Genomic DNA, 14,491 nt, shown 5'->3' on the forward strand with positions numbered 1-14,491 from the left:
CAGGGAACACAATCTACCAATGTTCTTTTCTGACACCCTGTGTCTGTCGGATTTCGAGTCCTCTGGGCCTGGCATTAGACTGATAGGCATGCAAAAATATATTATTTCTTTCAGATTTGCATCACCGCTCTCTGAAGACACCCACGCGGCTGCCACTCCAACCAGCTAGCGCCCTGGTGACCTGGAGGGTTGAGGTGCTGACCGTGAATAGCTTTAGGGGAGCTTTTATATCAAGTTTGGACACACCTTCTCATTCAATGTGTTTCCTTTTTATTTTCATGACTATTTACATTGTAGATTCTCACTGAAGGCATCAAAACTATGAATGAACACATATGGAATTATGTACTTAACAAAAAAGTGTGAAATAACTGAAAACATGTCTTATATTTTAGATTCTTCAAAGGTGCCACCCTTTGCTTTTTTTTATTAATAAGGGAAATAATTCCACTAATGAACCCTGACAAAGCACACCTGTGAAGGTAAAACCATTTCAGGTGACTATCTCATGAAGCTCATTGAGAGAACACCAAGGGTTTGCAGAGTTATCAAAAAAAGCAAAGGGTGGCTACTTTGAAGAATCTAAAATATAAGACATGTTTTCAGTTATTTCACACTTTTTTGTTAAGTACATAATTCCATATGTGTTCATCCATAGTTTTGATGCCTTCTACTATGTAAATAGTCATGAAAATAAAGAAAACACATTGAATGAGAAGGTGTGTCCAAACTTTTGGCCTGTACTATATATATATATATATATATATATATATATATATATATATATATATATATATATATATATACACACACACACTATATTGATATTATATCGATATGGTGATAAGAGACTAGATATTGTCTTAGATTTGGGATATCGTAATATTGTGATATGACATAAGTGGTGTCTTCTCCTGGTTTTAAAAGCTGCATTACAGTAAAGTGATGTACTTTTCTGAACTTACCAGCCTGTTCTAGCTGTTCTATTATTTGCCTTTTACCCACTTAGACATGATGTCCACATTACTGATGATTATTTATCTAAAATCTAAGTGTGAAGATATTTTGTTAAAGTACCAATTGTCAACCCTAGAATATCGCCACAATATCGATCGAGGTATTTGGTCAAGAATATCGTGATATCTGATTTTCTCCCTATCGCCCAGCCCTAATCAAACCAGCTGTTAATTTAACTGAGAGCTAATGACCCCCAATACAGGCAACAGAAGATGATTTGGGGGGGGGGTCACTGACCTGACACCTCCAGTTAACATCAGCCTGTTTTCTGCTACCCGTCCATTCCCTCACACTGCAGATAATCAAGCAGGAATGACATGAAGCTAGTCATTTAAAACTATTTGAGGCTTCCATGATGGCTACCGTACCTGTATCTTCTTCCTTATTAAATATGATTGTGTGTGTGTGTGTGTGTGTGTGTGTGTGTGTGTGTGTGTGTGTGTGTGTGTGTGTGTGTGTGTGAGAGAGAAATAGAGATATGTGCTGCTGCTGCTGCTGCACTGCAGGGTTTGGGGCTCGGGGTTTTTGGGGGACCACGTCTAAATCTCACCAGACCTGAAAAACTAGACTTCTGACAAAACCGACTGATCTGCCTTCTGTGAAGAAAAAGTCTCCCTGGGGTGTTCACTTAAGAGACGCCGCCACACTGTGCATGTCTGTGCATGAAGTGTGTGTGTGTGTGTGTGTGTGTGTTTCAGCTCTTGCACACACATTTATATATACGTACGCACTCTGGAGCATAAAACTACTCCTTTGCATGCAGATTTAGAAAACTGATATCATAAAAAGTACAGTATTCCATTTTTTATTACTTGAGCTTTTTGCGGCGAAGCTGCTGTGTCCTTAATGAAATTGTGAGCAGGCTTCAGAGCGACGCTGGCTGGTTAAGACTGCCGTGTGTGGTGCTGAGGATGGGGGATTACATGTCACTGTGCTGAGTGGACTTTTATGTGAACTAAACTCCGTGTTATTTCCTTAAAGCCTTCTTGTCGTTCCAGCTTTACCCAAAGTGCATTCTGCCATCCCTGATTCATGCAGAGGAATGGAACAAAAAAACTTCCTTCATTCACCGACATGTTAACAAAGGAATAATCAGAATATTCTAGCGGCATACCCGAGCGATGCATAGACACAAGGCGGATTCTGACAAAATAACCATTTAAGGGTTCACCCCGACTGAGGCCAAGGGCGTTTCTGTAATCAAAAATAGAAATTATTATAAGAAGCAGATAGATAATAAATATAAAAACATATCAGAAAATGCCCTTCATGTGTTAAAGGATGCTTCCTCATCACATTTGGGAATCTGTGTTCTTAGAAGGCGAGGTGAGAGCAGAATGACTTCTATTTCATCTCACAGGCAAAGGAAAAAAAAGAAACCTCCATCCCTTTCGATTTCTCTATTTTTAAATAATCCATGCACAATCCCTTTGCCCGTAAACCCTTCTGTTATCAGTGTTTATAGTGCTACCAGTATGCAAACCCTGAATGTCCACATAGTAAATTATCAATGAAAAATATTTATATGTACAGTGTAGCTCAATAAAATGTCAGTTCTCTTTAAATTCAATTTGCATGCAGTCAACTGCATAATATACAGGCAATAAGTACGTTCAGTAGTTGTTTCTTTGGCAGGCCAGAATCCAGCTGGACATGCATAGAGAGGTATGTACAATCACAAAAACTGGGTCCAGGTCCCTGTGGAGTGTGGACTCTTACGTGACCTGGAAATAGAAGTCAGTGTGCAAATGTTAAAGAAGCCAGGATTAAGACCAGTGGCGTAACTGACTCCAACAGAGCATAACCTTAAACTGATAATCATGATCATAGTAGAACAATGTGCCATGTGACTGCTCTATGCTCCGGGACACTCTCTACCCCCCCGGTTAAGCTCTCTTCAGAGCCCTTCGTCCTTCTCTGAGTCGGGAGAAACAGGCCTAGAAACGGTGAAAATGTCCTGACGTTGTATTTTGGTTTTGGGTGTGGTGGAGACAGACAACAACCCCGTGGGCGGCCGCTTCTTGTCCGAGAGCAGTTTGATAATTTCTGCTACCTGACTCTCCAGGAAGCCCAGGCGGCCTCCCAGGGTCTGTATGTCCCCCCGGAGCTCCAGCCGGGTCTCGTGCAGCGCGGCCTGCAGGGCCTGCTCCGGGATGGGGCAGAAAGGGTGAGGGGACCCCGCTCCTCCAGGGAGAGGGCTGTGGAGGAGGGGGGTGACTGCAGCGGGGGTCCGTGCCTCCCCCGCCCGGTCTATCCGCAGCTCACTCTTGGTGATGCCGCTGTCGCAGGAGTCCGTCTTGCGGAGGGGGTTGTTGCTGGACACCCCACCCTCCTCTCTATTGCCAGCCCCTCCCGCGTCCTGACCTTTACCCTCCTGCGAGAGCATCTCCACGGAAACAGCCTTGACGTTGTTGTTCAAGCCGTCCTTCCGGGGCTCCGCCGGAGCCCCGGTGTTTCTCAGGCGCATCCAGCCGCTGGCCTTGGCGGCCGGCTTGGCCCCCCCGGGGCTGGGGCTGACTTTGAGCCTGACGGTCTGCTCAGCTCCGCTGCCAGCCGAACTGGGCTGCAGCTCCATGATCTCGCAGTTGTTCTGCTTGGTGGGGGGCTCGCCAGGATGGCTGTAGGGCAGCGAGCTCTGCATGGGCGTGACCTGGGACACGGTCAGCACGCTGCTGCTGGGCGGAGCCCCGTTCTGCAGGGAGGAGGGCGGGCGCTGCAGGCTGAGCGGCAGCGAGTGCTGCAGGCTGGAGTGGCCCAGCTGCAGGCTGTGGGGGTGCAGGTGCTGCTCCACCTGCAGCTGGTTCTTTTCCAGGTCCAGGTGGGAGGTGGCTGCCGCTCCCTGGTTGCGGAGCTCCTTCTGCTGCTTGAACTTCTGGAAGAGCTTGCGGACGGGATGGTCCTGCGGGATGGTGAGCTGCACCTCGTTCTTCGCTCGCTGCCTCTCCTCTTCCTCCTTCTTCACCTCGCTGATCTTGCGGAAAATGATCTGCATGGGAAACAGAAAAAAACAATATGCCGCTTATCAGAATGCTATGAATAATAATTCTCTGTCTGGCGTTCTCCGCTGAGCGTTGCCCATTAATCATTGGAGATAAAGGTTTTTTTCTACAAGAATGAGAAAAAAAGAGGAAGTGTTATTATTATGGAAATATGTCAGTCTGTCTCACTTGGGCCCATTCACATGTCAAAAATGTCTCTGCAGTGCACTCAGGTACTGCAAAGTGTAGCTGGCTTCTGGAGATCTGTGTTAAATTATCCATCAGTGCTCCTACACCTCGCCTGTATTATTCAGCCTAGGTCTGGCGCCACTCTCTCCTGGCTCCCCTTACACACTAATTACATTGGGAATGACAGAAATCCCTGCCAGGCAGGCAGCCAGCCATCCAACTGGCCATTTAAGTGTTATTCTTAGTTTAAATGATAATGCTCCCAAAAGCTGGCAAGCTGAGTCGATCTTTGAGTTAAAGATGGAAGGGAGGGGAGTCGCCCACCTTGCTGTCAAGCCATAATCTACCCGACCGACCATTTTTACCTCCTTATACTTCCTGCTCACCCAGCCTCTGCTGCTGAGAACTTCCTGAGCCGAGCAAAGCAAAGTCTGCTCTCAGCTACAGGAGCCTATCATCTCACATCTCCACGGCTGCCTGGAGGCATAACCTGGAAGATTAACACCCTTCATTTAATTAACTATGACAAGTACAGTGTGGTTTGCTTAAAAGTGATTAAAAAATTAGGCAGGTTTTGTTTTTTTTGAGTCCCCTGTCTGTGTGTGTAAAAAAGTGAGCTGATGACGCTGATGTGACTGGATCAAATACAATGAACTTCCATTACCTAACAATCACTTCATATTAACTTCAGCAACTACAGTCCCTTCCTGTTATCATGTCAAGAACCAAGCGCATCAAAGAGTAACGTGAAGAGGACTTCAGCATGGGAATCTAAAAACACTATGTGGACGGGATGTTTATGTAGGGTTTTTTTTGCATGGTTTTTACATTGTATTTATTTAAAAGCCCATTGCCCACCAATGATTGATACAAGTAAATGGAAGCATCCCATATGTCGACTTTGACAGATTTATCTCCCTTGTTTACATTATTTTTTTTTTTTTTTGCAATTTTAAATCTCAGTTGGTAGAGCTACATTTTCTGAATGAAATGGAAGGGATGCAGAGGAATCAATCCAGACAGCTTCAATTTCTTAAAATGTTGATTCTTGGGAGATTTTGAACTTACTGTTATTGTATGGTAGTAATAGAAGAAGCTGAAGTTTTTAAAGGAAATGGAGCTGGACATGAAGTGGAAGCACTGAAGGAGTTGAAGTGGCAGTTGAAACAGAAACGACTAGAAAAGCACTCGGAGAGCGCAGCCCTCCGCCAAGCCATGCCCTCTCTCACAATGTTAATGCTGTGTGAATTTTCCCAGTCGAGAACCCATTTTTCCGATTATTCTGACACCACTTGTATCGCAAGGTTAATCAACGAAAAATAATTTGTGAAATAATTACTGTAACTATTCAGACTTTTGTTTGAGAGATATAAAACAGTTAAACTAAACTAGAGATGTTAAACAGTTTGGAGATATAAAATACAACCATATGCCTGATAACAATACTGACACTGGCTAAATGCAAAAACGCTAATTCTTACATCCAGTACCAACTTTTTAAATTTTTAATATCTGCACATGGCAACAATAGTATGCAGTGTGTTGATCCAGGTGCTTGAACCAAGGAGCTCTGTCTAAGATCTCCTTTCAGTACAAATCAGTACAAAGATATTCTGCTGCTTTCCTTAAATGAAAATAAACTCTTTGGGATACATTAGCCCCACTGTATTTTACCCAGATCCATCACTATATAGACTTTGGCTGCCAGTGAGAGGTTTTAAAACACAAGGAAATCAGTTGGCAGTGCAACATGTCTTAAAGCTCTGCACATTGAGAGCTTTAACCATGTGGCACCGGATAGAGTGGCCTGACACATTTCTCCCATTTAGCCTAATTTCTTCTGACCCAATTATTCCGTCCTTCTGTTTCCTGAACAGCCAGCGCTCACATATTGAGCCTCATTCACAGTCTGAAGTAGCCGTCCGCAGTGACAGATGCTCAGAAAAACACAGTCATGATTAATGCTGCTGAATGGGTCTCTCTCTCTCTGCTCAGTTTCTGGGAAGTGAGAAGTTGTAAGAGGAGGCGAGATAGATAAATGGCTCCTCTGGAGACACTCACATGAACAGCTGTCATATTAACACAGTATGAATACTACAGACATTACATAAAGAGAGAGATCTGCTGCGCAGCATCACAAACCCTTAAATGCCTTTAGACATATAATTGAAAGTGTGAGGTGACATTATGGCTGCAGTGATGAAGAAATATTACTTTAGATCAGCAATTGTTGGACCTTCAATGATACAACACATTCATTTACCTAATTACCTGAATAGGTTATGACACTATGATAGATTATAAGTTATTGAATACTTGCTTAAGTAAAAGTACAGGCCTCATGTTGATCAAAATGTTTATTCATCTCCAGCATCGAATCTACTTGTATTCTGATTTCCTCCTCTGGGGCCTCATGTATAAACTTGCGTATGCATGAAAAGCTTTGCGTATGCTGGTTTTCCCGCACACGGTGTGATTTATAAAAATTGCGGGCCGTCACGCAAACGTTTGAGCAGACGTGAGAATGTGCGGGCCGTCACCAAAGTCTTTTCTGGCTCTGTAACGTGGCGAATTCTAAGCGAGAAGTGCCAAAATTCACCAAACAGTACAAAATAAAGTTTCCACTTGAGTTACTGTCATACGTCTGGGACATTGTCTACGAAAAAACTATATAAATTATATCTGCTGATACTCCGTAAAAGTTTGATAATTTATGTGGATAATGTTTCAATAATGTTTTGAATGAAAAATCCACTTAGGAAATACTTTCAGTCATCCTATGTATTTCCCACAGAAGAAATTTCTACTCACAGTGCAACAAAAAGATCGGCACGGAAAACTGCTTATTGTGCGTCTGACACTGAGATGCATGTTGTTCTGTAACTGGTGTGGCGCTGCCACTATTCTCTTGATTTCCACTAATACCTTTTTTTTTTCTGCCATGGTTTCGTTGCATTCACCGCCCGGTCACCATTTGCCACTCTGGGCATTTTCTTTTATTGCTTATCCGAGATGACAAACCTCCAAACAGAAAAAAAAATGTCTAGCCTCCACCTCCACGATCAGCACCTCAACCTCACAGATGGTGAAAGATTACCCTTTGTGATTGGACAAAGAATGACGTCGGGGGCGCATTTATTGTCAATTCCATATTCATTTATGGGAGGAGGCAAGGCAGGGTCGGTGGCTCGTTCATGTGTGCTCAAGTTCACGTTGATTGTCATGTATAAAGGAAAGGTGCGCAGGACCTGGCGTACGCCAGGTTTTATATTTATTACTTTTCAAGTTTTGGCCGTACGCCATCTTCTGGTATGACAGCTGCCCAGTCTTTTATACATGAGGCCCCTCTGGTGAGTAATATGGCATCTTTGAGAGGATCTTTAATGCTACATTGTGTAACTTTTTTACCTTAAAGCATAAAGTGTAAAAAATAACGGAGATAGATTCTACCCGACCTAAAAAAAACGGCATGTTTCTAACAGTTGCGTGACCAGAGACGTAACAAACCCATCTGGGTAAATATTGGAGATGTATTTGAAAGATGGAGAGAGCCTAGAGCCCAAAAGGACGCTGAGTTGGCTAATTTCCTCCTGAACAGGTAACGTTAGCTTCAGCTAATTTATCACAGCTACTAGGGACGGGCATTTTATGTCATTTCAACATTCGTGTAACTACTCACATTGAATTATATAGCTAGAGTACCCGAGTTGGTTACTCGCAAAAACAATTGAGACACAGCCAGTGAAGGGATTCCGACTGGTCCTGGCTAGTCCTGGCTAACGCCGCCATGCTAACCCTGCTAACTGCTAACGTTACCGGAGGACCAGGCAAGCAGGCCACAGCTGTTTACAGCGTGTAGCCTGTTCAGCGGCTATAGCCGACAACGGTGAGTTATTTTAAGCCACGAGAGGGGGGCTGTAAATCAGGAAGAGAGGACCTTGAGTTTGCAGTGTGTTTAGTGATTGTTGCCGTAATTCTAAGCCAATAAAGTGTGTTCAGTCGGGTGGAAAAGGACGGCAAAGTAGTGGTATTTTTAGAGGTTCCTATCGTAATTCTAAGCCGAGGAAATGTGTCTGTCAGGCGTGTGGAGAGGACGGCCAGGTTGTGGGATTTTTAGCAGTTTCTACGGTAATTCTAAGCCGGAAAAGTGTGTCTGTCAGTTGGGAACAGAGCTCCACGTGAGCATGGGCTTTTATGACAGTCAATATAGCCAGCATCTAACGTTAGCAACTCCGCTGTGCTGTGCAGTAATGTCTGGCTATGTGAGACAAGCGCCTTGCAACATTGTTGTGGATGCTCCGGTCTCAGCCTGGCAACCAACGTGAACTTGGAGACTGGGGAGGAGGGGGTGGGGGAGACGACTCTCTCCAGTATTTTGAATTTGTACTGCAGTAACTATTTTAAACACTAGCTGTCAGTATTACATATTGCACCTTTAAAGCTGCATTCCATTTTCCAGCACGGGGCGACTCAACTGGTTGGAAAAAGAAACCTGTTTCTATAGAGGTCTATGAGAAAAACATTAAAACAGACCTCAACTTGTTTTTGGGTGCTGTCCGTGTTTTCATCTGAAACTTTGACCCTCTCACTGTGTGTTTTCACTTCAGCAAAGTTAACTGGAACATTTTGGTCACCTAAAAATGTCTTGGTCAGCATTCTGCCTGCTAGCTGGTAACTTAAGGGAACGTTTGAACATTCTCTGTTCTGCCGTACATGCAGATGTATGCCGCCAGTACCCACAGGTCCGCATTTAGTGCCAGGACACCTCCACTGGATGACTCGCCTCAGAAGGGTTGTAAATTGGCGGCGTTCCCGCTTTTAAACAACACTGGTTTGGGCGCGTCATCCTCCACAGCTCCACCCTCTCGTCAGAAATCGTACCATCCGGTTACAAAAAACCAAGATAGCGAGGCCTGTATCCCCAAAAACGAGGCTTCAAAACGCCAGTCCACAAACCATTGGGTGACGTCACTGATGCTACGTCCACTATTTTTACAGTCTATGCCTTAAAGTAACAACTTTGAGCTTGTAACGTTTCAATATGCTTTCTCTGAACAAAGCCATTAGTTGCGGGATCTCTATGGGTTTGCTTTATATTTTGCGGCACAATTTTGATTCGTTATTTCCTCTCCATTTTGCCCTCAGTGCCCTCATCTGAAAATTAATTTGGACAAATGGGACAAACAGATGGCGTCTTAATTAGTAGGAAAATACAGTTATTTTGCACTAGCCTCATTTATTTGGCCCTGTCAAATGTTTTTCTGGTGTGAATTCTACTCAGGCATCAGCAATGACAGCACAGTAGAGTACAGTAGATAGTTCCACACTGGAGCTGCACCAAAAACAATGTAACTAAATCTTAATCGCAGACGAAAACATCGACATATTTATGTCGTAGAGGAGTCAGCAGTTCCTTAACAGATGCTCCCTGGCAGCTCGGACACACCTGTGTCCACTAAAATACAGACAGTGAAGTGAAGTGTTTGTCTAAAAAGGTACAAGACAGTGTGTGAGTCAGTCAGCCAGATTGTCCCAGAAGGCCACAGGTCTGAACCCCGCAACAGACACGGTACAGTAAAGAGGAGGGAAGTTGTAACTCATGACTAGAGATGTTCAAATTCTTGACGGGTAGTGTATAATTTTTTATAAACTTGTTTAAGTTTTGTTCTGATCTATTTAGACGCTAACTGTGATTGATAAATAATCTGAATGGACAGTAGCTTAAGGGTGGTACATGAACAAATTATATAACTAAGAAAATGATGGAATAGTAACTTGATCAATGAATTGATTGGCAAATGTTTTTTGGGATTGAATAGGGTTGTATGATTGTTAAAAAACACTTTGATAAGGCTATGGATATATATAAAAAAAGGGTAGGATCCGTAAAGCACATTGTTACTTCCTACTATTTTTCGAGTATTTATGTAATAGTATTTATTTATTTTGTTTATTCTTGCTTTTTCTTAAAGTGAAATACTTTGTGTCTTGTATTTAGTATTCTTACGTATTGTATTTTTTGTATTACAGTGTAAAATTTTAGATTGCCTTTCTGTTGTTTTACTAGCTAATGTTGAGCATGTTACTGTTAAATAGTGAATCTCTAGCTGTGATCATCAGCTTTCAAGTTTGCTGAGTTGGACTCTGTGGAGGTTATCTAAGAGCCGATGGGCATGGGAGTGTGTGGTGCTTTCATAGTTCACCCCACACTCCCCTGAGAGCACTGCAGTGTTCTCCTGAGAGTCCACATGCAGACTTGAGGGTGCATATGCTAATGAAAAGAAATTAGCAAGCAGAGCCTGGAGGGGATTGGCTGCCCCCTAACAGGAAGACTACCAGAGATGACAAAAATGCCCAAATAAACCATCATAGAGACATGAGAGAGTTAGTCAGTTAGTCAAATGTGAGATCAAAAACATGGACATTTAGGACAATGACAATGAAATAGATACAGTGGGGAGAACAAGAATTTGATACACTGCCAATTTTGCAGGTTTTGCTACTTACAAAGCATGTAGAGGTCTGTAATTTTTATCATAGGTACTCTTCAACTGTGAGAGACGGAATCTAAAACAAAAATCCAGAAAATCACATTGTATGATTTTCAAATAATTAATTTGCATAAGTATTTGATCACCTACCAACCAGTAAGAATTCCGGCTCTCACAGACCTGTTAGTTTTTCTTTAAGAAGTCCTCCTGTTCTCCACTAATTATCTGTATTAACTGCAACTGTTTGAACTCATTACCTGTACAAAAGACACCTGTCCACACACTCAATCAAACAGACTCCAACCTCTCCACAATGGCCAAGACCAGAGAGCTGTTTAAGGACATCAGGGATAAAATTGAAGACCTGCTCAAGGCTGGGATGGGCTACAGGACAATAGGCAAGCAGCTTGGTGAGAAGGCAACAACTGTTCAAGATGATGGTCAATCTCCCTCGGTCTGGGGCACCATGCAAGATCTCACCTCGTGGGGCATCAATGATCATGAGGAAGGTGAGGGATCAGCCCAGAACTACACGGCAGGACCTGGTCAATGACCTGAAGAGAGCTGGGACCACAGTCTCAAAGAAAACCATTAGTAACACACTACGCCGTCATGGATTCAAATCCTGCAGTGCATGCAAGGTCACCCTGCTCAAGCCAGCGCATGTCCAGGCCCGTCTGAAGTTTGCCAATGACCATCTGGATGATCCAGAGGAGGAATGGGAGAAGGTCATGTGGTCTGATAAGACAAAAATAGAGCTTTTTGGTCTAAACTCCACTCGCCGTGTTTGGAGGAAGAAGAAGGATGAGTACAACCCCAAGAACACCATCCCAACCGTGAAGCATGGAGGTGGAAAATCATTCTTTGGGGATGGTTTTCTGCAAAGGGGACAGGACGACTGCACCGTATTGAGGGGAGGATGGATGGGGCCATGTATCGCGAGATCTTGGCCAACAACCTCCTTCCCTCAGTAAGAGCATTGAAGCTGGGTCGTGGCTGGGTCTTCCAGCATGACAACGACCCGAAACACACAGCCAGGGCAACTAAGGAGTGGCTCCATAAGAAGCATCTCAAGGTCCTGGAGTGGCCTAGCCAGTCCCCAGACCTGAACCCAATAGAAAATCTTTGGAGGGAGCTGAAAGTCCGTATTGCCCAGTGACAGCCCCGAAACCTGAAGGATCTGGAGAAGGTCTGTATGGAGGAGTGGGCCAAAATCCCTGCTGCAGTGTGTGCAAACCTGGTCAAGAACTACATGAAACGTATGATCTCTTTAATTGCAAACAAAGGTTTCTGTACCAACTATTAAGTTCTGCTTTTCTGATGTATCAATTACTTATGTCATGCAATAAAATGCAAAATAATTACTTAAAAATCATACAATGTGATTTTCTGAATTTTTGTTTTAGATTCCATCTCTCACAGTTGAAATGTACCTATGATAAAAATTACAGACTTCTACATGCTTTGTAAGTGGGAAAACCTGCAAAATCGGCAGTGTATCAAATACTTGTTCTCCCCACTGTATCTTAACCTTAAAACCTCCATACGCTACACATTTTCTGTGCAGTGATAAAGCACATGTTGGAGAAAGAAGTTTCCTTTAAAGGGCAATTCCGGTGCAAAACGAACCTAGGGGTTAATAATAGATGTGTACCCACTCGATCACTCTCTGGGACATGTTTTCATGCTAATCAAATGTGTTTGTAGCTTGAAAGAAGCTAGCGCGGACCGCTGATTAGCTTACAATGCTAGTGTTAGGGGCACAGGGAAAGTAAAAACAAATTGCTATTTATACCACTAAAAAGGCTCAAAATATCACCAAACGTCAATGGTAGCATAATGAGGGTCCCTAAATGTTAACCGAAGCATTGAGAACTTTGTAAGTGTACAGACAGTTTATTGAACGAAGAGCTGCGGGAGCTCCATGAAAGGGCTACGAGAGAGAGAGAAATCTACCGATTGTCAAAACACAGCCTCGTACTTAGGGAAACTGGTGGCGTACCTGCGGATATTGTGAAGCTATGGCCACCCAACAGGAGTATCTGTGTTGCACGGAGTGGGACCTGTTGCGTCGCAACACCCAACAGACGCTGTGTTTTGTGCAGTTTGAAGATTTCCCCTCTCTGATAAACAGGGCTGTACTTGAAACTTTTTTCCATGTCCCAAAAATAAATTGGAGACGGCAACCCAGACCGGAGGGACCAGATGGACAGTTATCCACTGAGTAAGTACACTAGATAAGTTATGTTTTACATCGGTGTGATTATTTCAGATATATTGAGCAAATTGCTTTGGATTTTAGTTTGCATTGCCAGTCATGACTGGTTTTCAAGATGGCGGCCGCATGTAAACATGAACACGAGTGTCTTTATAATCTATCTTTTCAATAAACTGTCTGTACACTTCCAAAGTTCTCAATGCTTCGGTTAACATGTAGGGACCCTCATTATCTACTGTTGAAGTGTGGTGATATTTTGAGCCTTTTTAGTGGTATAAATAGCAATCTGTTTTTACTTTGCCTGTGCCCCGAATACTAGCGTTGTAAGCTATATCAGCGGTCCATGCTAGCTTCTTTCAAGCTACAAACACATTGGATTAGCATGAAAACATGTCCCAGAGAGCGATCGAGTGGGTACACATCTGTTATTATCCCCTAGGTTCATTTTGCGCCGGAATTGTCCTTTGAGACTCATCTCATCACTTCCTTTTATATAATTGTATAGTATACAATTAAAATGAAAATAATTGTATGTATAGTTTGTATGTAACATCTTAACCTTGTTTTACTTCCTCTACTCCCAGTATTCTACGATTCTCATTCCTCTTTGGTAATACATATTTTTTTGTTCTTGTTTGACATTTTAGCTTAGATGATTTTGTTACATATTCTCATTTGATATCCTTCATTTCCATCAGTTTTGTATGTCTTTTGAAAACTGCATTACGAATTAGCATATTCTTTTGAATCCCATTATTTCAAACATTATGTGAAGGACCTCTGCTGCACAGAGTACTGTGTCAGCTGTAAGACTAAACAAATAAACACATTTTTTAACATTTAAATGATGTGTTTTCTGATCTGAGATTGTAGCGTGGCGAACCCCTGTGTCCTGCTGACCTTAAAGTCTGGTAGCAAAGCAACGTGGTCTCTTTATGTTGCCTCCACAGATAATCTCAAAGGATCTTCTGAATCATAGAAACGTAAAGGAGCTGGTGTTACAGGTGTATTAATTAGATTACCAGTTATTAGGTCTATAACTGGATTTACACATAATTGTGTGTGCGTGTGTGTGTGCGCGTGTGTGTGTGCGTGTGTATGTGTATGTGTGTTCTATTCATGCTTTGTTTTAATGTGTATGCTGTTCGGCACTTTGGGTTTACATGTAATGAAATGTGCTATACAAATAAAATTTGCAAACAGGAACAAGAACTCAGCGGCTAGTTTTTACTACTCCAGCCTGATTTATGGTTCTGCGTAGGGTCCACGCAGAGCTTTTGCCGTAGCCTACGTAAGTGAACTGAAGTTTATACTTGTGCATTGGTGTATGCGTCGAGCTGGGATGTGTGTGTGTGTGTGTGTGTGTGTGTGTGTGTGTGTGGGGGGAGTGTGTGGTAGAGCGAGGGAGAAGTGAGAGAGTGATGGCGATTAGCTTCAGAGTGAGTAGTGACTCTAGAGTCCTAGTGAGAGAACCAAAGTGTCTCCCCTGTTCTTTCTGACCACGGTGGGAAATTTGGAGCAGGAGAAGTTATTTCACATTGTTTATGGAGAAGGAGAACCAGGAAATGAGTCGGGGGAAATGCAAGCCCCGACGCTAC

General features: G+C 43.1%; 1 protein-coding gene across 1 annotated transcript in view; it reads right to left on the reverse strand.

Moving 5' to 3' along the window:
* Nucleotides 1-2,914: 2,914 nt before the first annotated feature.
* Nucleotides 2,915-14,491, reverse strand: part of kcnh5b (potassium voltage-gated channel, subfamily H (eag-related), member 5b) — a 242,179-nt gene continuing 230,602 nt past the window's right edge. The window contains exons 13-14 of the mRNA XM_028565179.1: nt 3,796-4,003; nt 2,915-3,717 (exon numbers count right to left, since the gene is read on the reverse strand). Coding sequence (XP_028420980.1) covers nt 2,915-3,717; nt 3,796-4,003 — 1,011 coding nt within the window. The remainder of the gene's footprint in view (nt 3,718-3,795; nt 4,004-14,491) is intronic.

Source organism: Perca flavescens, chromosome 20, assembly GCF_004354835.1.
Source record: "Perca flavescens isolate YP-PL-M2 chromosome 20, PFLA_1.0, whole genome shotgun sequence".
NCBI classification, from domain to species: domain Eukaryota; kingdom Metazoa; phylum Chordata; class Actinopteri; order Perciformes; family Percidae; genus Perca; species Perca flavescens.